Source organism: Tarenaya hassleriana, unplaced genomic scaffold (genome assembly GCF_000463585.1).
Source record: "Tarenaya hassleriana unplaced genomic scaffold, ASM46358v1 Cleome16, whole genome shotgun sequence".
In the NCBI taxonomy this organism is placed as follows: Eukaryota; Viridiplantae; Streptophyta; class Magnoliopsida; order Brassicales; family Cleomaceae; genus Tarenaya; species Tarenaya hassleriana.
The window spans coordinates 1,447,013-1,469,823 of NW_010965019.1; the positions used below are offsets into that span (position 1 = coordinate 1,447,013).

Below are 22,811 nucleotides of genomic sequence, written 5' to 3' on the forward strand. Positions count from 1 at the left end.
CAGATTCAATTTGGATTTGTAAAAATTCATTTTTCAAAAAATATTTAAGGTTTCTATTTATTTATTACTAGATTCGGTTCAAATCTAGATTCAATTGGATTCGATTGGATTTATTTTGGTTCATTTCGGTAATGATTTAGATTTGATACGGTTTGTTTTGAATTTGTTTTGGTTCGGATTCATTATGAATTCAAATTCTGGTTGATTTGATTCAAATCCGATTCGATTTGATTCAGATTCGGTTCGTTTCGGGTTTAGTTATAAAATTTATATGTTTTTTGTGAATGAAAACTATTTTGAAAAGATATACAAAATTAGTATTTATAATTATAGAAAATAATGTCTTTATATCTAATTTTACTATTTTTCTCATTAATTTCTTTAAAAAAATTTAAATTTTATATTCTATTTTTTTAAGGTTTTAAAATATTTAATTTTTGTTAACAAAATGAATATTTTAACGGATTTAATTTTATTATATATACATGTTAATTTTGAATTAATTAAACTAAAATGGGTTAATTTGGTGGATATGGATTTTGTGAGTTAAATCTAATCCATTAAATTATTATTGTTGGATTAATTTAATACAATCCATTAATATATATACACATTCACTTTTATAGCCGAAAAGGTTCGACAATTCCAACCATTGGATTTTCGAGTTAAATGGCTCAGATCTATCATTTTTGTTATTTCATATTTTTCATGTAAATAACATGTTATAATCAAGCTCAGACGTGTTGGTCTGGTGGTGTAACTCCGGGTTCGAATCCCACCTGAACAATCACCAATATAAAAGAAAAACATGTTATAATCAAATATTATTTTCACCATTTGGTTTGGCAAAATACCAAAATACTCTCTTTTTGCTAAAACTATTTCTGCATATACCCTCTTCCATATGTGATCATGTTACCAGAATATCTGTATAGTCACATGATAGTCACATTGGTCATAACGTTAAATTTTTTATGAGTTCATCAAATGATTAGTATGATATTTAAGGTGTGACCATGATGACTTGATATGATTACTATAAATTTAACGTTGTGACCATCATGTGACCATAAAGTTATTTTGGTCATATGGTTACATTTGAATAAAGGTATATGTAGAAGTAGTTTTAATAAAAAGAAAAAGAGTGTATTTTGGATAATGCCCCGTTTGGTTTTGGTCGTTAATGAAAAACCAATAATGAATTCGTGAAAATTAATATGCATTGTGACAACATTTTTCTTTTGTTGAAGATGATATTTGGGTTCGAGGACGATATTTGAAAAATATCTAGTTTTTGCCTCACCTGGAACTGCGTTATGAGACACTTTGTAACAATGAAAATGCACATATTTTGAAAATTATATGATGATGGTGATGATGACGACCATACAGTCATTCGTGAATAATTAATCGTGAAGTCGTATCTTGTTCCTTTTTGAGTGGATGGAGAATAATTTGCATCCTTTATCGGTATGACCTTGTCATTGTCAACGCGAAAATTGCTACAATGGAATTAAACAAATAATTCGATAAAATAAAAATAAAGATAGTCAAATAGATTTAAATTTTGAATTTTTAAAAAAAAATTCGATTTACTCTATCTTTGGTGGTGGCGACTGGCGAGGAGGACAGGAGACAACTTGGATATTGTACGACTTGTCTCTAAGCCCTTGCCTTATCTTTTATTGGGCTTTTTTTTCATTGATAAAATAAAAAGAATATTATCGAGTTACGATTTGGGTTTACCAATTATAATTACGACGTTTTGAGTGTTGTGAAAGGGTCCAAATTATAATTGCATCAACTCTTATCCAATACCTAATCATAATAGTGAAATTAGATGAAAACATTCGGGAATTATGGAATTATAAACTTTAAAGGCAAACTTAATTAGCACCTTTGCTTAGTTCTTACATTTCCATCTTCCTAAATCTTAAAAACAAAAAAAAAAGGTTTTATAATAGTATTTTTACCGCTAATTCGTACGTAATGATCACTGAGTTATCGTTCTTTTCAAACATCAGACTCGTTTTGATTCGATCAAATAAATTTAAATTCAACAATCATATGTATATATATGCATGAATGTATGAAGCTTTGGTGTGTTTTGAGCATCTAATAATCTATATGGCCTATACTCTCGAATCATACTTTCAATTAATCATTTATAAACCATTTTTAAAATGATATAATACAAAATCAAACTTAGCGACTGTAGTGTTATTATTTGTCTACAAAATCAAATATTCAATAATTTAATATACACCGTTGTCTTTGAAATAAGTTTTCAAATATTTTTTTTGCTCGTTGACCAAACAAAATCGAATATAATAATAACAATATTATTAATTAATGATTAATTATTAAATACCAAATCAAGGAACGGTGTGATAGAGGAGTGGTGTGCTTCCACTCGTTCACTAATAACAGGTGGAGACAGCTCTCACTCTATCCCACTTCCGAATACCATTTTTATTTATTTATTTTTTCCTTCTCTTATTTTCCCAAAAAAAAACATATATCTGTAATATCCATTTATATCCTAACATACGCAATATTCATAAAAAAATATTTAGATTCAGATTTTTTTAATTAGATTTTAATTTCTAAAACAATTACATTTATTTATTTATTTTTCTATTATAACTTTGTTATATTCGATTTTATTTGGAATTGATTTTTATTAAATATAATATACAATTTAAGAATTTTTCAGGTTATTTGATTTCTTCGTTCAGATAATATTGATTAATTTAATATACAAAGTTATATCAAATTAATATTTAAACCATATCGAATTTTAACATAACTAAATATTATTCAATTTTATATATTAAACATATACATATATATATATATATTAAAAATAAACATTCCCCGAAAAAAACATACGCAGTAACGCACATCTACAAACTAAAAAAATCAAAATTCAAGAAAATAAACATGTACATGGATCTATATGTGCATATACATATAATACATAGAAAGGGCATAGCGCGTGCAAAGGATCGGACGTGGCAAATCTAATGGGAGATTTATCGTATAAAATATTTGGACGGTCTAGATTTGATCTTGTTGCCCGTTTTTATATATATATATATATATGTAGGGTTTATATATGGACCCACCCACCACACTTTTACTACGTGAAGAGAGACATGCCATGCGTATCTTTGCAAATCTCATACATACCCAACGCACGTAGACCGAAAAAATACATACATATATTGTTCTTAGAATATTATCATTAATATTGTTATGATTTACCCTAGATATTATGTCTAGAATATTCTATTGTATTTTGCTATATATTATGATGTATTCTTCCTATTATCAATAACAGAAAACATTTCCCTATTATGGTATCAGAGCTTCGGTTTTTGCTCTAATTTTTTTTTCTTCTCCTCATCAACAATGTCGGTTGAATCCGAAAACGACGATGAAGATGACAACGATGTACTAAATCCAATAGTATCATCGTCTTGAGTATCGTTTTAAATTTATTTTTCTCTTTTTTTTCTTCTATTTTTTTCCCCGACGGCGGTGTTCATCACCGTCAACCCTAGCCGATTTTTTTTTTAACGACGATGTTCGTTTATCGACGTCAACCCTAGCCGATGTGCTATTTTTTTTTAACGACGATGTTCGTTTATCGACGTCAACCCTAGTCGATGTGCTATTCTTTTTTTTTCTTTGACGACGTTCGTTTATCGACGTCAACCCTAGCCGTTGTAAGCTCTTTAAACATGGCTATTAGCCTCTTTCGATTGGAAAACTCTGATCGTCGATCCACGTATTTGCGTCACTTATTTTTATTTTCTTCTCTTGTTCCGCTGCTAGACTACCACGCATTATGCGTCGTGTTTTTGCACCCATTTTTTTTTCTTTTCTCCGGCCTAGCCGCTATACACATCGCAATTTTTTTTGCGCTGCCGACCTCATTGTCGCGCAACCCAACTCGCGCATATGCGCCGCCCATCCGTGCCACATCAACCTCTGAGAATACAACTCTCAAGCTCTTCAAACGTTATCAAGCAACACCAACTCAAATCTGGACTACACCACCATATGGAAGATGATTCGTTTAATACGATCACAATTTCAATTTTTAGTTTTTATGTAACAAGATTGAATTCATCATAGATGATTCATCTTGAGGGGGTATATAGGAAGATATTGTTCTTAGAATATTATCATTAATATTGTTATGATTTACCCTAGATATTATGCCTAGAATATTCTATTGTATTTTGCTATATATTATGATGTATTCTTCCTATTATCAATAACAGAAAACATTTCCCTATTAATATACACATTCACACATCTCAATGGATATGATATGATATGATATTTACTTTGCATATGAGTATTTATATATATGTATACTATATATATGCGTACGTATGCATGTATGTATCACCCTGATTTTTTTATCGTGCGTTGTGAGTTAACCGGGTTTAATACAAAATTCCAAATTTAAAACAAAATAATTTTGACTCTTTATTTTATTTATTCATATATATATAGCCTAAAATTGATAAAAAAAAATTGATTACTTTAATCTACAAATTCAAAATTCTAAATTTAATAAAGACAAGTATTCAAATTCTCTCCATCTCTAAACTCTATAATAGCATTTACTATTTAAAACTCTTTTGATCTTAATCAATTATCCTTCAATATATTAAAACTCTATATATTCTATGTGGCATTTCTAATACCGATGAAAAAACCGAGTGATCGCCAATGTGATAGAGTACAAAGTAGAAGCAGTTCTTAGTAAATTTATAGAAAGAATAGATAAGAGGATGAATTAAACGCATCAAAATGTAAAAGATTTGAACACTTTGTAGATGTGAAACTATACAATAAAAATAATTTAAATGAATTGATTGAGGTACTAATACAAACAAATATCTATTTTTTCGGTTATCTATAATAAGAAAACACCGAAATTTTCGTTATATAATAATATTATAATAAGTGATTTCTTAGAAAGTATTTCTCGAAATATGTGTAAATGATGGTAAAATACGTCTCGTATTAGTCGGTGGGATAATTTCAATGTTTGTAACACTACAAAAAAACAGTTATATAGCGACGGAAAAATCCGTCGCAAATATAAAAGGAAATTCGTCGCAATTAAAAATTTACGACGGAATTATTTCCGTCGGTATAGCGCTGTCGCAAATGTAGCGTTTTACGACGGAAAGTGACGGATAATTCCGTCGCAATTTTTTCCGTCGCAAATGTTTTAAAATTTTTTAAAAAAATATAAAAAAATTATATACTATATATACATACATATATACATTTTCACATACACATACATTCATACACATACATTACACACATACAAATATACATACACATACATACATACATATACATATATTTTCATATATACAAACACACATACACATACATACATATATATACACATATTTTCATATACACAAACACACATACACATTCACACATATACACATATTCATATACACATACAATCACATATACATACACATACATATTCACATTCACATATATATATACACATACACATACATAAACACACACACATACACATTCACACATACATACACATTCACTTACACACATACACATTCGCACATATATATACACATTTACTTACACACACATACACATACATAAACACACACAAACACATAAAAAACACACATATATATACATAAATACACATATATTACCTTATGGGAGAAATATGGCGATCTTTGGAGAGATTTAGAAAAAAATTGGCGATTTTTATTTTTTTTTCCCGAAAATCTTTGAAGTCTGGTGAAGAAGACGACTCGTGGTTTTATATTGCGTTTTGCGACGGAATTTTTCGTCGCAATCCGTCACAAAATGAAATTAATTTACGCGCCCAAAATTCAAAAAAAGTCGTCGAAAAACGAAACCAAATACATTGCGACGGAATATTCCGTCGCAATTTTTATTTTCCGTCATAAATCATTTATTTATTTGTTGTGACAGAATTATCCGTCGCAAACCGTAGCAAATTGCGACGGATTTTGCTACTGTTTGCGACAGATAATTTTTTTTTCACATTTTGTCGTAAAATCGTCACATTCCATCGTAATTTTCTGTGCGAGGAAATTTTCGTCGCAAATTCCGTCGCTATATGCAGGTTTTTTTGTAGTATAACGACCACGATACGTTATATTTTAAATGTTTAATCGAATGGTATAATTTTATTAGTTTCATAATATGTTATCAGATATATTAATGGTTCAAAATTAACCTTTATTATTTATTTATAATTTCCAACAGGGAAACTGTATATATCCAATTCAAAATCAAAACCAGAAACACATTATATGTACATATGGAAACCTTTATTCGGTGTATATTTTTTGTCTAACATAATCTTTTTTGTTTCGAATTTGAACTTGAAAAACTCTATACATTATACACATTAAAAAAATAAATAAAGATTTTGGGCCCAATTCACGTTTTTATTTATAGAGATGGAAACATTTTTCACATTTGGCGCTGAAAAAGTAAATAACGGTCAAAAAAGCAAAGTAATGAACTTTATCAAAGAAACCAATGAAATACTCAATTAAATAAAATGATAACCCAACTAATGATGGGTATAATTTTGATTTTTTAAAACTCGAGAACTCTATAAATTAAAACAGTTATAATCTCACTCTTTTTTAAAATAAATTACGTGTTTGATGCGTTATTTTCATATTTGTAAAGCTAACAACTAATTTGTTAAAATATCTTGGTTCGAAAATATAAATAAATTCAATTTATTCAAATAATATGTAATCGAATTTAGTTTTGGTTTAAATGTCCGTTATTTTCTAAATCAAAACTAATCACAACTAAATATAAAATAATAAAAAATAAACAATATTGCCGAGTTGTCATGCCACGTGGACAATATGCCCCACCCCCTCCCCGCCGTAAGCGTTTGCGTTCCTCGGAGCACCCAAAGGCTGTTTTTTTTTTCCTTTTTTTTTCTGGACAGTGTCAAAATTCTTTTTATTTCCTATTTTTTAATAGCTTTTCAGTGTTGCTTTTTTTTTTAAAAAAAAAAGAATTATTCTTGCAGAAACGACATAAAAATAAATAAATGAATAATATCTTCTCGAATTATCCATTTCGGATTGATCCTTGGGTCACAGAAATATTAGTATTTTATTTTAAAACAACCCATAAGGATAATATCTTGTGATGACGTGGCTCCCACCGCCCGACCAGGCACCGGCGGGAACTTTTCCCGCCAAAATCGAGGTGAGTGAACGGAGCGTAAAAACACCAATTTTTTTTTTTAAAAGAGAATATTCTTTTCTTCTCCAAACTAAAATTTGTGATAGAGTGAGTTATCGTGTCAGTTAATGCTTCGGTTACTGCAATGCACGTCGTTGGAGAGGAATGTACGGATGGCTGTATCCTCCACGTGTCGAGATCGTGGCCAGACGTGCTTCTACATCGTGCAACGTAAACGGACAGGATTGAAAACTTTAATAGGTAATCAAAGGACGTTAAAAACAATAACCTTATATTTGAACATTAGATTTTAGATGGATATATAATATTTACCAATATATAAATATACATAAAAAACAAACTCCGTTTTTGTTTTATTTAAAAAAAATATTTTTTGGTATAGAACGATTACAACCCGATAAAAACAATGGAGGATTCACCAAATTAGACGTTATAAGTTAAGATTTCGTGTAAAATGTGAGTAAAGTAGATTAATAAATGATTACATGCTCACACTAGTTTCATACAATTTGTATTGATTATAGATAATAACGTTTCCACTCCGCAACCACAATATATAGATGCACGTGACATACTCGTGCTGCAGAACGTGGACCCCTACGTATCTAATGCCAACCAACTATCTCTTCGAATCCTCGTCTGATTTTCACTTTTTCTTTATTAATTTTTATTATGCAAATTCCAATAAATAAACTAAATACACATAAATCCCAATTTGGCTGATATATTATTTTTTTTATTTTTAAAAAGAGTAAAATGGAGAGAGAGAGTAATGAACAGTAGGGTACTCCGCCGAGCAAATCACCTCATCGACGTGAGCATCACGCGCGGCTTCCCTCTTTCTTTAATCACCTCCCGACCATTTTAAAGCGACCACGTGTCCATTCCTACTCGCTGCCCATTCCCCATAAGAGTACGATTTTACCCTTCGTAAGCGCTTGAAATAACACTCCCTGCCCCTTTGGAACGCCAGCTTTCAAATCCAAACTATTGGGCCCCGGATCTTCGATTCGAAAATTCTCAAGATATTAAAAGACGGATATGCCCTGGAAAAGTCCGAGGAATTGGGACCAAATTGAGGGTACCATCGGAAATTCAACAAGTTCCACGGAAAAAAGCGGGAATCAAGGAGGGCGTAGCTGTCACGTGCACACGTCATGATTCGGGAGGTGGGTTAAATTTTTCTCACGGAGCATCGATTACACGTGGAACAGTGGTATTATGCCACGTGGTATACGTTGGGCCGTCTGATCCTCGTGGCATCTTGTATTTGGAGGGGAAAGCACGCAAAGGTAATAGGTGGCAAACACTTTGGACAGGACACGTGGCATCGGAGCTTGACAGTTGATCAACCATGACCCCCGGATCTGTTGACATGTGGATGTCATAAAGATGGGAATGGTTTGTCCCCTCGTTGATATAAGTTTGTTTAGTAAAATATCGATAACGTTGTATAATCTAATAATTTCATCTGTTAAGGTAAAATAATATTATCATTTATTGAATATATATGATATGTGATGTGTAATATTGTAAAAAAATAATATCTATAATATATATATATATATAGAGAACTAGGGATATAGATGCATAATTAAGGAATGCTCAAAGTCTATTTCCGTCTAGAATTTATATCCTTATTAATACCAATGGTGGTCTATCAGAATGTATAAATAGGAAGAATTAATTTATTTCTATAACAAAATTGATATGTTCAAATTTAAATTTGTGATACGATCTTCCATATATATCAAATAAAAATATTTCCTTTTGGCTGAAATTCTCTGATTGATCTATTTTTAACACTTTTGCATTTAGATATATAATTACGTTTATAAAATTCATTAATTAAGATATCAATAATATAATAAAAAAATTACATGTTTAATTTGATTTCATTAAATCATGTTAATAACCATTATGAATGAATGAATTAAAATAAATAAAAAAAGTCAGAACAAGGGAAGACTTTATTTGAAACGGGGCCTGGGTCGAGTCGTGCCTCTCCATGCTCATAATATAATATATATATTTTTATGACAAAATTTTAAAAGAAATATATAATAACTGTATTATAAATGGAGGCTCGTCCTTGGGTTTATGCGAAAGCGTGCTTTGCTCTTTCGAAAGAATCAGGAGAGAGAGAGAGAGAGGTAACGGAATCTGAGTCGCGGTTGCGAAGGGTAAAACGACTACGTTTTGTGGAGGAGTAACGCCGGTGAGACATTGAAGAGAATAAAACCGTCTCGTAGGTTTCGGACAGAGAGAGAGAGCGAGGGAGATGAGTTTTGTCGGAGGTCTCTGGTAGGGAGAAACAGAGGTGAATCGAAAGGGCTGCGCCGTTAGAGAGAGAGAGAGAGAGAGAGAGGGAGAAGATGGGGGTTAATGGTTGTTTGGATGAGTACGAGAAGCTTGTGATAAGGATGAACACTCCGAGGTTTGTGTTCTTTTTTAACCTCTGTTTTTTTTCCTCCGATTTTCAATTTGTTCTTACACAAACCTTAGATTTCTCAGATACAGGGACGAACTGCACTATTTTCCCGCTGATTCAGGTTTTCATTTCACCGAAAATTACTGAAATCTGAATGTCCGGAAGTTAAATTTTCCGAGAAAAATTTATGGGTTTTTTTCTCTCGTTACCTCCCTTCTTCGCCTCTTTCCGACAAATGTCTTGCCAGTAAACCGAGAAAATATTTTTTTAAGAAGCTAAAATTAAAAGTATGGGGAACAACAACGAGGAATTGATTTTTTTATTTATTCAAATGTATTAATACCATTTCCAATTTTGAAGGTTATTCTCCATGTCGTTTTCCTCTAGTTTGGTCTTCTTCCAGAATCGCCCGACTCCCTTTTCCTGTCTCTCTTGTTTTTTTCCGTGTTCATACTTGATGCCCATCATCAACTTGGGACTTTTATCGTCACCGCCTTTCAATGAAATTTCAGTTAAAAAAACGTCATTGCTGAGAATTTAAAAGTCCTTTTAATAATGAAATGGGAATATATGTATATATGTATATGTATAGAACTTTAATATTGGGTGATATTATTACAGGGTCGTGATCGACAACGGCGTTTACGCTTCCGCAACAATCGTCAAGGTTAGGTTTCTGTTCTCTCTGTAATTTTTCTGAAGACAGACATTACCACCGCTTGATTGATTTATCGATTTCATTTATAATTTTTTTTTTTGAATGGGTTTAGGTTGACAGCGCAAGGAGACACGGCAACTTGTTGGAATCCGTACAGATTCTGACCGATTTGAACCTCTCCATTAAAAAAGCTTACATCTCTTCTGATGGGAGATGGAACATGGATGGTAATAACAAATCAAATACTCGAAATATTCAGTAGTAAATTACCTATTTGTAATATGGGTTTTCATATTTTTTTCTGGGTATCGCAGTTTTTCATGTGACTGATATAAACGGCAACAAATTGAACGACCAGAGCGTTCTGAGCTACATTGAACAGGTGAATACTTGTCACTTACAATATCGAATTTTTCAGTTTGATCTGTGTTTCTCATCATCTTCTAATGTTTCTCTGTATACGATGATGCTTTTTCTTGCAGTCGATCGAGACGGTTTATTACGGGCAAAACATCGAAGTGAATGGGCTAACGGTCTTGGAGTTAACCGGAACTGACAGAGTCGGGTTACTGTCTGAAGTGTTTGCTGTTCTGTCTGATCTGAACTGTGACGTGGTTGATGCCAAAATCTGGACACACAACGGAAGGATCGCAGCGATCATATACGTGAAAGACTGTAATTCGGGTTCCCCGATTCAAGACTCGCATCAAATCGCAAGGATCGAAGCCCGTCTGAGAAACGTATTGAAGGATGATAACGACCTCAGAAGCGCCACCAGAACTTGCGTATCAATGGCGGTGACACACACGGAAAGGAGGCTGCATCAGTTGATGTTCGAGGACAGGGACTATGACAGAAAACAGAAGGAGGAATCTTCAGTCGTGACGGTTCAGAATTGGGCGGAGAGAAGCTACTCTGTTGTTAATGTTCAGTGTAAAGATCGGACAAAGCTTCTGTTTGATGTCGTGTGCACATTGACCGACATGGATTATGTGGTGTTTCATGCCACCATCAACACGAAAGCAGACCGAGCTTACCTGGTATGTCAGAACTTAGAAGAATCCAACTATTTATTTACCGATGAAAACTTATGAATATGAACTAAAGGTTTCTCTCTTTTTTATTTTCAGGAATTCTATATAAGGCATAAAGACGGGTCACCCATCAGTTCAGAAGCCGAGAGGCAACGTGTGATTCAGTGTTTACAAGCCGCGGTCCAAAGAAGAGCATCCGAGGTATATATTATGATTCATGAACCATTCCCCATCATAAAATTGTGATAAAGTTTTCTCCTTTTTTTATCCGAAATCTGAACTACATTATATATTCTTGATTTTGATTTGGTAGGGTGTTAGGTTGGAGCTGAGGCATCCGGACAAACAAGGGTTACTAGCCGAGGTTACGAGAACGTTCAGAGAGAACGGTCTGAACGTGACGAGAGCTGAGATATCGACGAGCGGTGATATGGCAACAAACATATTCTACGTGACGGATGCCAATGGCAAGGCGGCAGATGCTAAATTGATCGAAAACGTTCGGGAAAGAATAGGGTTTGAGCGATTGAGAGTGAAGGAAACGCCATTGGTATTCTACAAGGAAGAAGAAGGACAACAACAGAGAAGGGCAGTGTTGACTTCACTTGGGAGTTTGGTTTGGAGAAACCTCTTTAGCTTCGGTTTGGTGAAATCATGTTCTTAGGTTTCTGTAAGAATCGATGAAATCGGGAATTTGGTGGCATTATTCCTCTTTTATGTACATAGAAAATGGTTAGGGTTTAGGTATTGGATTAATGCTTTATTTTTATAATAGGTGATTTGGTGTTGCTTTTAGGGTTTTAGGTATCACACTAGGGTTTATCAACTTTCTAATTTAAAGATTTTTATTATTTCTTGTTGTTGGTTTTTGGTAGTTGTGAAGTTAGATTATTAACGGTTGAGGTTTAACTTTTGTGGAATATTATTTATAAGTTAGTAAAAAATGTGGGTTGATTTCAGGGCTGAGGTTGAGGTTTAAAGGAAAGATAGGAGTGGATGTTTTGGGAATTAGTTTTGGTTCGGGGCGAGAATATATTAATTCGGTTTTTTCGGTTTTATAAAAATAGGTACCAATTGATTTTTATATTATATTCGGATCGGTTCGGTTCCGATTTTTGTTAAAAAAAAGATATATTTTTTCGAAAATTTTCGGTTTGTAGGTATTTTTTTAAAATTCGGTTCAGTTTTGGAAAATTTGGTTTTCTAACCGTTTGAGAATTTAAAACGGTTTAAATCGGAAAAAATATTGTATTTTTCGATTCGATTTGATTCAGTTTTAAAAAACCAAACCGAACTCACCATCCATAAACTTATATAATCTTTTAATAAATTATCATTAAAAATTGTTTATTTTAATAATATCGACTGATTCATAATCTATATTAACGGTGAAAAAAATTATGGCATCACAAAGGTTTAATCTCTTTTCTTCAAAAAAAAGTATATGAGTTACGATTGACTTCACGCGCCACTTGTGCGCGTATGAGTATTATCCCTTTAACGCTCAAGTAGGCCCATATATAAGGTCCATGAGTTAACATCCAAATATAATTAATGGGCCCATAATTAACTTTTCGGCCCATTATCATCTTGAGTTGTAGAATGTACAAGTTGCCACCGTCAATTTTTTTTTCTTTTATGTCTGTTTGATGAGTGCTCAAGGGAGGAAACCGGGTGGTTTCTTTTCCCAGTTAAGGATCGGTTTAAGCCGGTTTAGACGGAGACCTTTTTTCTCGATGGCTCATGGATTACGGATGGAGTTTAAACACTTTCTTTCGCCTGAAGACAAAACGTCGTGCAGTTTGCGTGCACGAAGAGACGGCGTGACAGTTTCGGGTTTTCAAAGCAAACTTCATGGCGTTTTATCGACCGGCAAGCAAAGTTTTGCTTAGGACAAGGATTTTGCATGTAGAATTACAATTTACATGTGCCATACTTTTAATTTTAATTTGGACAGAGTCAAAACTTAAGCGTGTTCACTCTTTTACTTTTAATATATAAAGATATTATATGGACGAATTTAAATTAATAGCACTGAAATAATTAAGATTAATCTTAATCTTAATTATTTAAGCTAACTCATATAAACTTGTGAAAATTAGCATTAAAGTGATATTTTATCCTTTCAAGAAACTAAACTAATACTTCTATTTTTCTCATTATTATTTTCATCATATGGTTAATATCTCGATAATAAATATTTCTAAATCTATTCACACATATAGAAACAATCATTTGACTTTTAATTTCACATTCCTTTCAAGAAAGAAAAATATACAATTTGACATTGCGAATCTTATGACATGGATACGATGATCTTTGACTCGCCAAATACATAAATACCAAAGGAAATTTTCAGGAAGGAAAAAAAAAAGATAAAAGAGAAGCTTATTTTTTGAATGTGATTATCTTAAAATGTAACTATCCACTTCAAGAATCTTGAATCATTCTCTCAAACCCATAAAATATACACTCTACTATAACTTGTTTATCAAGAAACAGACATACAACATATGCTTAGAATCTTATACTTAAAATAATACACAATATAGGATGCGTATACATATATATATATGTTTATATATCACAATTACTTCACACAATGGACTTTTTCTACTCATTTTCTCGGCAAAGTTCTTGGTATTTTCCCGGAAAGTTACCTCTTAAATCTTGCACAACACTCAAGCCTCTTATGTTCATATAAGAAGCCCTGAAAAAAAAGAGTATCCACCAAAAAAAAAAAAACCTTTTCCGGGGAATGCACATGAAGATTATCTGGCAAACTATTGCTTCAATAGCGATTGTGAGCTTGTTTTCGAACTATTTGTCTGCTCCTCCGAGCCCTTTTCTTCTCTGTTTTCTCCTTAGTACGATCATTTTCTTGCTAATCGTCGACAATAGTCACTCGGATTATCAAGAAAACGAAGAAATGTTCCCGGAGACGATCGGAGGAGTTTACGTTATGTATGAATTTGAAGAAGATATCGCCTCTGGTGATATAGTAAAGAACGATTCATGGAGCTTCACAAGATATTGTGATCATAGTGGTTATGATTATGGTGGTGAAGATGAGGATGTATGGGATGCTTATGATGGTGACTATGGTGATACAAGTGAATGGTATGGTGATGATGATGATGATGATGATGATGATGATGATGATGATGGCTTGAGGAGTAGTGTTGAAGATTTCATTGCAAGGGTATATGAAGGGTGGAGGGAGGAGAGAATGGTGGATATATAACCTGCACAACAGTTTTTTGTTTTGATGATCTCTCTAAACTCTGTGTTTATATGTAAATACATGTTTTGCATCTTCTGTGTCATTTACACCGATCGATCCTCTTGTTATTTATCGATCATCTCGGTTGTATCCATCTCGATTTCGGGTTTTTCCTCTTTTTTTTTTTTGGAAGGACATTTTTTTTTTTGGTTCATGAACATAACTTTTCCAAGTACAAGATCACACAGTACAGTACCATATCTGTCAACTTTCAAGAAGCAGACAAATACAACAGACAGAATTTGAGGAGGTCTGAATCACTACAACTCTACCCCCAACCAATTCGGTCATAACCAGAGAAAACAGAAGTAAACCGACACGGGTTGAATATCATGAGCATCAGACCCGATTTTGACAACATATCCTATAGATTTTCCATGAGTTTTCTTCCATGTGGATCCTGAAATGGCAGAAGTTTATATCTAAGTTGGCTTCTCGTAAGAGTTCTGGTCCCTGAACTCGGCAATGGCGCTTCTGATCATATGCTCGACGTGAGGCTGAACGAACATGTGGGTACTGTCGAGTATATGTATAATGAATTTCTGAGAAGCGGGCATCGAGTTGTTCAGGTTGATGATGAACTGAGCCATCGGAATATCGCTGTATCATCACATGAACATGAAGAATTCAGTATGAGAAGAGATTTCGCCTCAGTTCATAAGATTTGTTCCGATATGTAATAGAGTTGGATTAAGGTAAGGTACCAGGAAATGAAAACCCCTTTAATGGCGTTAACCATGATTTGTCAGCAATAATCGGAATCCAGAAACTGCAAACCGCAGCTATGGAACTGACAAAAGAAACAAGAAAAGAGTTTCAATGAACCGTGTGATTCCCTATCACCAGAGTGAAGCTCATTCATCAAGGAATCACTAATCTATCATCGAGGAAGTTTCATGGTTGCCACTTTGTAAAGACCTTAAATTGAACATTCAACATAATCCACTTACCATATTCCCGAAGAAATCATACCCATATCATTCTGAAGATGTTCCCGGCCTACAAACCCTAGAAACTACGAATATGGATCCAGTACGGACATCGATATAGTAACGGAAGTGATCCAGAAAGCTCGAAAATCGGCTAGAATAAACGATTATTTCACAGTCCATCAACTCCAAGCACAGTTTATTAGACTCAGTGTAAAGAAACCCAATCAATTCAAAAATTGGAAAACACAGTCACAGATCACACACGAAACCAACATTACAGAACGAATCAATCAATATTGCATTCGATAGAAAGAGAGCGTTTTTCGATTACCCTTCTCGATTCGGCTGACGAAAAGGGAGCTTTGGGTGTGGACGAGCTCGGGCAATCCGGTGAGTCACCGAAAATACGAGAGAATAGATGCAGACCGGTGGCGAAGAGACAGTCCAGAGCCGAAAAGATGGCCGGCGACGAAGGAGAGAAAATCAAAAGAGAAAGACCTGAGACTGACGGCGAAGAAGGACAAAAGAGAAAGACCTGAGACTGGCGAAGACGAAGGAGAGAACACCGGCGACGACGGAGCTGAAACTGCCGGCGACGTTGGAGCTGAAGAAGCAAAATGAAATGTCGTCGAGGAGTGAGAAGAGGGAGGAGGAGGCTCACCCTAGATTTTTAATTTTAAATTCGGTTTATTCAGATAACCGGAATTAATCGGTTATTTACCCGAATCGATCCGATCGGTCGGTTTTCTAAAAATAACCGAACCGAACCGAAATCGCTTATTCGGATCGGTTCGGTGAAACCCCGATTGCCCAGGCTGATCAATCTGAAATTGTGTAGCTCTCCGGCGTATACATTAAATTAACCTTTCTCAAGACACTTAATGGGATGTCCATTGTACGTACATTCATAATTTTATTATACACACACATATATATAAGTATGTATGTACAATTGGATATTCAATAGATGTATATACGATGATTATTATATGCTAGAAACTTCTTAAGTTGTAACCTCCTCGGTACAGTCTTAATATGCAAAGAAAAACGTATACGAATGTGTGCGGATTGTCCATATATTATTTAGGGTAATAATAATCTCATTTCCATATTCATGATCCGTTTTCTTTTTTAAAAATACAGAATAATTGAAGAAAATATTTAAAGACGCTTATATTATTTGTCCCTTATTTATTTTAATTGAAGAAAATACTTAAGAGAAAAATGGGAAGACCGATGGCATAAATAAATGTGATGTGAATGTACAAACTCGACCGAAAAGAATTTGGATATAGCTCTGTACATAGAAAAATTTGATTGTAATATTTTTAATAATTTTCAAATGTGAATGGAAAATGTAAGCAACTTAATTAATTCAAATCTTTAACAAGTTTATATAAATGTATGATACAACATAACAAAATATGAATGCATAAAATGGCAAATAATATATAAATAGGAACCGAGTGCACAAGGCAGGATGTTTTTCATGACTTTAAATTGCCACCTACCCATGAGAATCACGAATCTCACACAAACAATCAAACAAAAAAAAGAAAAAAAAGAAATCACAATATATATATATATATATGTATATATTAAACCAAGATAATTAATATTGTATTGCATTTTGGAAAAAACAATAACACTTGTGAAGGTTTGTCATCACAACACAACACACAGTCTCTCTCTCTAGAAACAAAACAAATTCCTAGGTTGCCCTTTTCTGCCCACATTCCGAATATATCCCACATAGATAACAAGTCACAAATGGAAACCCCACCAACCAAATTTGTTATGTATATTTTTTAAAAATCAGATTTTTATATAAAAAAAAATTCAAAAAACGTATACAATTCATATTAGTCCACTATTGGGATATTTAATCATTTCATTTGACAATATTAACGAAAAAATGTTTCATCACTCTCACTCCTCCATTAGTAGATATTGTTATAAATAATCCATACAAGCATTGGGTTCCCTTGCCATATAAAAATCCATAGTTATATATCTAATCAAGAGAATTCAATCACTCATAATAAGGCGAGACTACTGCTTATGTCATGAATCATTTCTTAGTTTAATCATTCTTTTCCCCATATATAATAGTTGTATTGTACCAAGATATAGAAGAGTTGATACTATATAATAATGAAAAATATTAAATAATATCCATTGATAAAATATCTAAATGCAATTAAGGGGGTGAGGAAATGGACAAAGAACCCAACAAATCACTAAAAAAAGAGAGAGAAGAATATAAAAGGAGACATGAAAAGGCAAATTTTAAAAAGAGAAAAGCCCCATAACTTCACGGAGCGCGTGAGAAACACGCTCCAATGGCGAGGAGGCGAGGGAGTGTATCGGCCATTGCCATGTTCCTGTTCTCGTACGACGTGGGACTGCGGGTGGTCTCGCCTTGTTCCTATCAAAGGCTTCGTTCCACGTCTTCTCTCATGCGCTCATCTCCGCGCGTGTGTTTCACCTTCCCATACTCTCTGTCTCGCTCTTATTTTTCTCGTTTCCCCTCACTCTCTCTGTTTCTCTGTTGTCTCTTTTCTTCGTTGAAATCTCAGACAGCTAGAACAAAAACCGATCAATGAGGGGAGAATTTTTTTTTTCCGTGGGGAACAAGCGAGTATCGTGATCGCCGGAAAATCTCCATGGAGTCTCCGAAGCTCCTACAACCGCCGGAATTCCTCGGCTGAATGTGTCTCTTACAAGAACAGAGAACGAAGATACTTGAGCCCTTGTTAAAAGGCGAGAAAAAATTTCATCCTTTTTTCCTCACTCTGAGAGAAAAAAAAAGTTTGAATTTTGTTGCCGCCCAGGGGAAATTCGTGGGTTTTAATCATCTGGGTCATCGCGGAATGACGAGTACAAACACCGCCATGACGGCTCCTCCTCCGCCGCCGCCGCCACAGCCGCAGCAACAACCTCCTCTGCCACATCTTCCGGTGGCTGCTGTGGCGGAGGGTCCGTCGGCGGACGAGTTGACGGCGAAGGCGTTGCACAAGAGGTACGAAGGCCTGACGACGGTGAGGACGAAGGCGGTGAAGGGGAAAGGCGCGTGGTATTGGATGCACCTCGAACCTATCCTCGTCCACAACACCGACACTGGCCTTCCCAAGGCGGTGAAGCTCCGGTGCTCGTTGTGCGACGCCATTTTCTCCGCCTCGAACCCTTCTCGCACCGCCTCCGAGCACCTGAAACGAGGCACCTGCCCCAACTTCAACAACTCCTTAATCACACCCATCACCTCTGCCAATCCTCCTCCGCCGCCGCACCATCGCCACCGCCACCGCCACGGCGGAGAGCGTTACCGAAAACGTAGGTCCTCCGCTTCTTCCGCTGCCCTGGCCTCGCCGTCGAGTGGGGGATCCTACCACGTGGCGCCGATTACTGCCATCGACCCGTCGCGTTTCTGTGGCGGAGAGTCGCTGTACTCGGCGTCTCCGGTGGGTTTATTGACGCAGCAGCCGCATTTGATGCTCTCCGGCGGGAAAGGCGATTTGGGTCCGTTGGCGATGTTAGAAGACAGCGTGAAGAAGCTCAAGAGCCCTAAGACGTCGAACACTCCGTCTCTCAGCAAGTCGCAGATGGAATCGGCCCTCGATTCTCTCGCCGATTGGGTCTTCGAATCTTGCGGTTCGGTTTCTCTGTCCGGTCTGGAGCATCCCAAGTTCAGAGCTTTTCTGACGCAGGTAGGTTTACCGGTCATCTCCAGGAGAGATTTCGCCACGAGCAGATTGGACATCAAGTACGAGGAATCTAAGTCTGAAGCAGAAAACAGACTCCGAGACGCCATGTTCTTCCAAATCTCTTCCGACGGATGGAAATTCGGCAATTTGGGCGAGAATCTGGTGAACTTGATCGTGAATCTGCCGAATGGGACGAGTGTATACAGCAGAGCAGTGTTCGTGAAAGGCGATATGCCGTCAAACTACGCAGAGGAGCTCTTGTGGGAGACAGTGATGGGCATCTGTGGGAATTCACCGCACCGTTGTGTTGGGATAGTTTCAGACAGGTTCAAGGCCAAAGCACTTGAGAATCTGGAGAATCAACACCAATGGATGGTGAATCTCTCTTGTCAATTTCAAGGTTTCAACAGTTTGATCAAGGATTTCAGCAAGGAGCTTCCTTTGTTCAAATCCGTCTCTCAGAATTGTCTAAGGCTAGTTAGTTTCATCAACAACACCGCTCAAATCCGACAAGCTTTTTGTAAGTATCAGCTGCAAGAACATGGCGAATCTAGAATGCTTCCACTGCCTTTGCACTGTTACCATTTGGACGACCGAAATGGAGCGAGTTTGTCCGAGCCGTTGTATAGTCTACTTGAAGATATGTTGAACTCTGCTAGGGCAATTCAGTTGGTAATACATGATGATGTTTGTAAGGTTGTCTCCATGGAAGATCCTATGGCTAGGGAGCTCAGGGACATGGTCGGGGATGTTGGGTTCTGGCACGATATCGAGGCGGTTCACTCGCTGGTTAAACTCGTCAAAGAAATGGCTAAGAGAATAGAGGAGGAAAGGCCCTTAGTAGGGCAATGCCTCCCGCTATGGGACGAGCTAAGATCGAAGGTAAAAGATTGGTGCACGAAGTATAATGTGGCGGCGGAAGGGCATGTCGAGAAACTAGTGGAGAGACGATTCAAGAAGAATTACCACCCTGCATGGGCTGCAACTTTCGTACTCGACCCTTTTTACTTGACAAAGGACAGCACCGGAAAATATCTTCCTCCTTTCAAATGCCTGTCACCCGAGCAAGAGAAGGACGTAGATAAGCTGATAACGAGGCTCGTGTCTAGAGACGAGGCGCACGTCGCACTGATGGAACTGATGAAATGGCGAACACAAGGGCTCGACCCCGTGTACGCAAAGGCGGTCCAAATGAAGGAACGAGACCCGGTTACGGGAAAGATGAGAATAGCAAACCCGCAAAGCAGTAGACTTGTGTGGGAAACGTGTCTTAGCGAGTTCAGGTCACTGGGAAAAGTCGCGGCTAGGCTCATCTTCCTCCACGCCACTTCTTGTGGGTTCAAGTGCAACTCCTCTATCTTGAGATGGGTAAATTCGCATGGACCGTCACGAGCAGCCATACATCGAGCACAGAAGCTGATTTTTATATCGGCGAATTCAAAATTCGAAAGGAGGGATTTCTCGAACGAGGAGGAAGGGGACGGAGAATTACTCGCCATGGCTAACTGTGAGGATGATGTGCGGAACGAGGTTCTTGTGGATACATCCTCCGCCTGAAATTTTCATTAGTTTGTTAGAACTTGCATTTTGTACCTCTTGGCCAATATCGATCAGACATTGGCATTTAAAAAAAAAAGATTTTTTTTTAAAGAAAAGAGTTTCCATCTTTCTTGATCCATTGGGGTATAAAAGCCAAGAACTTTGGGGTAAAAAAGTTAAAATAAGGACCACGAAAACGCCTTTATCAACAGCAGGAAAAAAAAAAACTTGGAAAACTCTGTGGTAAGATTTCATAAATGGGCTGACCAGACAGCTAAAAGTGAAACTACACAAATTAAGTAAAAACAGTGCAAAGCAGAAAAATTATTAAAAGTGAACAAAATGTATAATTGAATTAGATGCTGTTTTTCCATTTAAGTTCGAGACAAACAGATAGGTCTGAGTACTCTCTCCCCTTTTATTTTATTTTTCACAACCCCTTTGCCATTCTATCTTTTTGAAGTTTAACGCATTAATGTAACAAATATATCTATATATATGACCAGTTATATATATATATATATTATTGTAAATATATAAATAGAAAAGTGTAGCATTTGATATGTTTTAACCAATAATTGATCATTCATAATTATAGAAGCTGGGAAAAGAGTGAGCGATCATTTATTTTATCTGCCAATGTAATATTCGGTTATCGATTGAAGGGAATGAATGGTGTTTGAGCACTTTGAAGTTTGAAGTTCCTTGAGGAATCACTTTATTTATTATTGTTTTTTTTTCTGGGGTTTGGTTTTCTCAGCCAAAAAAGTATAAACAAAAAGCACCCGCTCAAAGAGATGTATTTAAAAAAGAAGTTACATTAATATTTGATAGAAAAATCGTATATAAATATCCAAATTTTTATAAAAATCTCAAATAAATATCTAAACTATAAAACTTCCAGAAAAATACATGACATGATATATATGGATGCTGACTAGGTTTTAAGGTTTTTGATCGGTTTAATAATTTCAAATCTGTTTTGTTCAATTGTGGTTATAATTTAAGTATTAAACCAATCTAAATGATATGGATGATGATTAGGATATTTTTATTGACAAATCATCTTTTTTAATTTTAATTAATATAAAACTTCATTTACATAATTTTTTTGTTAATGAGAATTTCAATAATCACTGAACCGATTCAATTCTAATTTTAATTCATATAAATAAGAAGATTATAACTGGTGTACTGATTAATCACGTGCATGCGTAGGAGTTCGGCACGTGAGGATCCCCTACATTTTTCTGTTAATGCCCTTCTTCAATTAAAACTAACCTTTACGTTAAATAATATAGTATATTAGATTAAAAAAAATAAGATATTGAATGTGTTATAGGAATATGTGTTATAGAAATATGTGTGCTATAGAAATATGTGTTCAACACACAATTATTATTTAGACTAAATTTATTATTAGGACTAGAGTGTTCTTTTGAGTTGTATATATGTGTGGCTTCTTTGTATTTGGAAAATAACCAAAAACACAAGAATAATATTTTCTTTAGATGGTATCAGAGCAAATAGTCTAACGACCTCTTTTACCGATTCTTTCTTATCCTACACCCTAGCCGATCCGATCATGTCGCAGGAAAATTCCTCTTCTCATGCAACCGATGCAGTGGTTGTCGCCACCGTATCCATTGTTGCCTATAACCCTCTCTCCTCTCGTAGATATCTCAGCAAGTGTCGCCACCACGACCATTCTGCTTCGCGACAAGCCTCTGGCTCCTCTCGTGGATATCTCGGCAAGTGTCAGGCATGCGGAGTTCAAGGACACTCAGCCCAAAGGTGTCCTCACTTTCGCCTAATCTCGGCATCGGGCATTCTCGGTGGTTCTCCTCACCAAACGCAATTTCAGCCATCTTCACCACGCTCATGGCAGCCTCGCGCCCACAACACCACGATGAATCCGTACGACGCTTCCCCGTGGCTTGTTG

At 35.5% G+C, this 22,811-nt stretch overlaps 4 protein-coding genes across 4 annotated transcripts; 3 read left to right on the top strand and 1 right to left on the bottom strand.

Annotated features, from left to right (window-relative positions):
- The first annotated feature begins 9,387 nt into the window (after positions 1–9,387).
- On the top strand, positions 9,388–12,267 carry LOC104809438 (ACT domain-containing protein ACR8). The gene is made up of 7 exons (XM_010535441.2): positions 9,388–9,724; positions 10,340–10,385; positions 10,489–10,603; positions 10,691–10,758; positions 10,859–11,416; positions 11,507–11,611; positions 11,724–12,267. Exons 1-7 carry the CDS (start codon positions 9,663–9,665, stop codon positions 12,072–12,074), a joined length of 1,305 nt encoding a protein of 434 aa, XP_010533743.1. The 5' UTR covers positions 9,388–9,662; the 3' UTR covers positions 12,075–12,267.
- Positions 12,268–14,157: 1,890 nt separating this feature from the next.
- LOC104809440 (ciliogenesis-associated TTC17-interacting protein) lies at positions 14,158–14,901 on the top strand. The gene has a single exon (XM_010535444.1). The coding sequence runs from the start codon at positions 14,169–14,171 to the stop codon at positions 14,652–14,654; it is 486 nt and encodes a 161-aa protein (XP_010533746.1). The 5' UTR covers positions 14,158–14,168; the 3' UTR covers positions 14,655–14,901.
- Positions 14,881–16,282, bottom strand: LOC104809439 (RNA polymerase II transcription factor B subunit 5). The gene is made up of 3 exons (XM_010535442.1): positions 15,957–16,282; positions 15,398–15,483; positions 14,881–15,293 (listed from the first exon to the last, which is right to left on the bottom strand). The coding sequence occupies exons 2-3, from the start codon at positions 15,430–15,432 to the stop codon at positions 15,116–15,118; spliced, it is 213 nt and encodes a 70-aa protein (XP_010533744.1). The 5' UTR covers positions 15,433–15,483; positions 15,957–16,282; the 3' UTR covers positions 14,881–15,115.
- Positions 16,283–18,498: 2,216 nt separating this feature from the next.
- LOC104809664 lies at positions 18,499–20,886 on the top strand. The gene has a single exon (XM_010535707.1). It carries the CDS (start codon positions 18,499–18,501, stop codon positions 20,884–20,886), a length of 2,388 nt encoding a protein of 795 aa, XP_010534009.1.
- Positions 20,887–22,811: the final 1,925 nt, after the last annotated feature.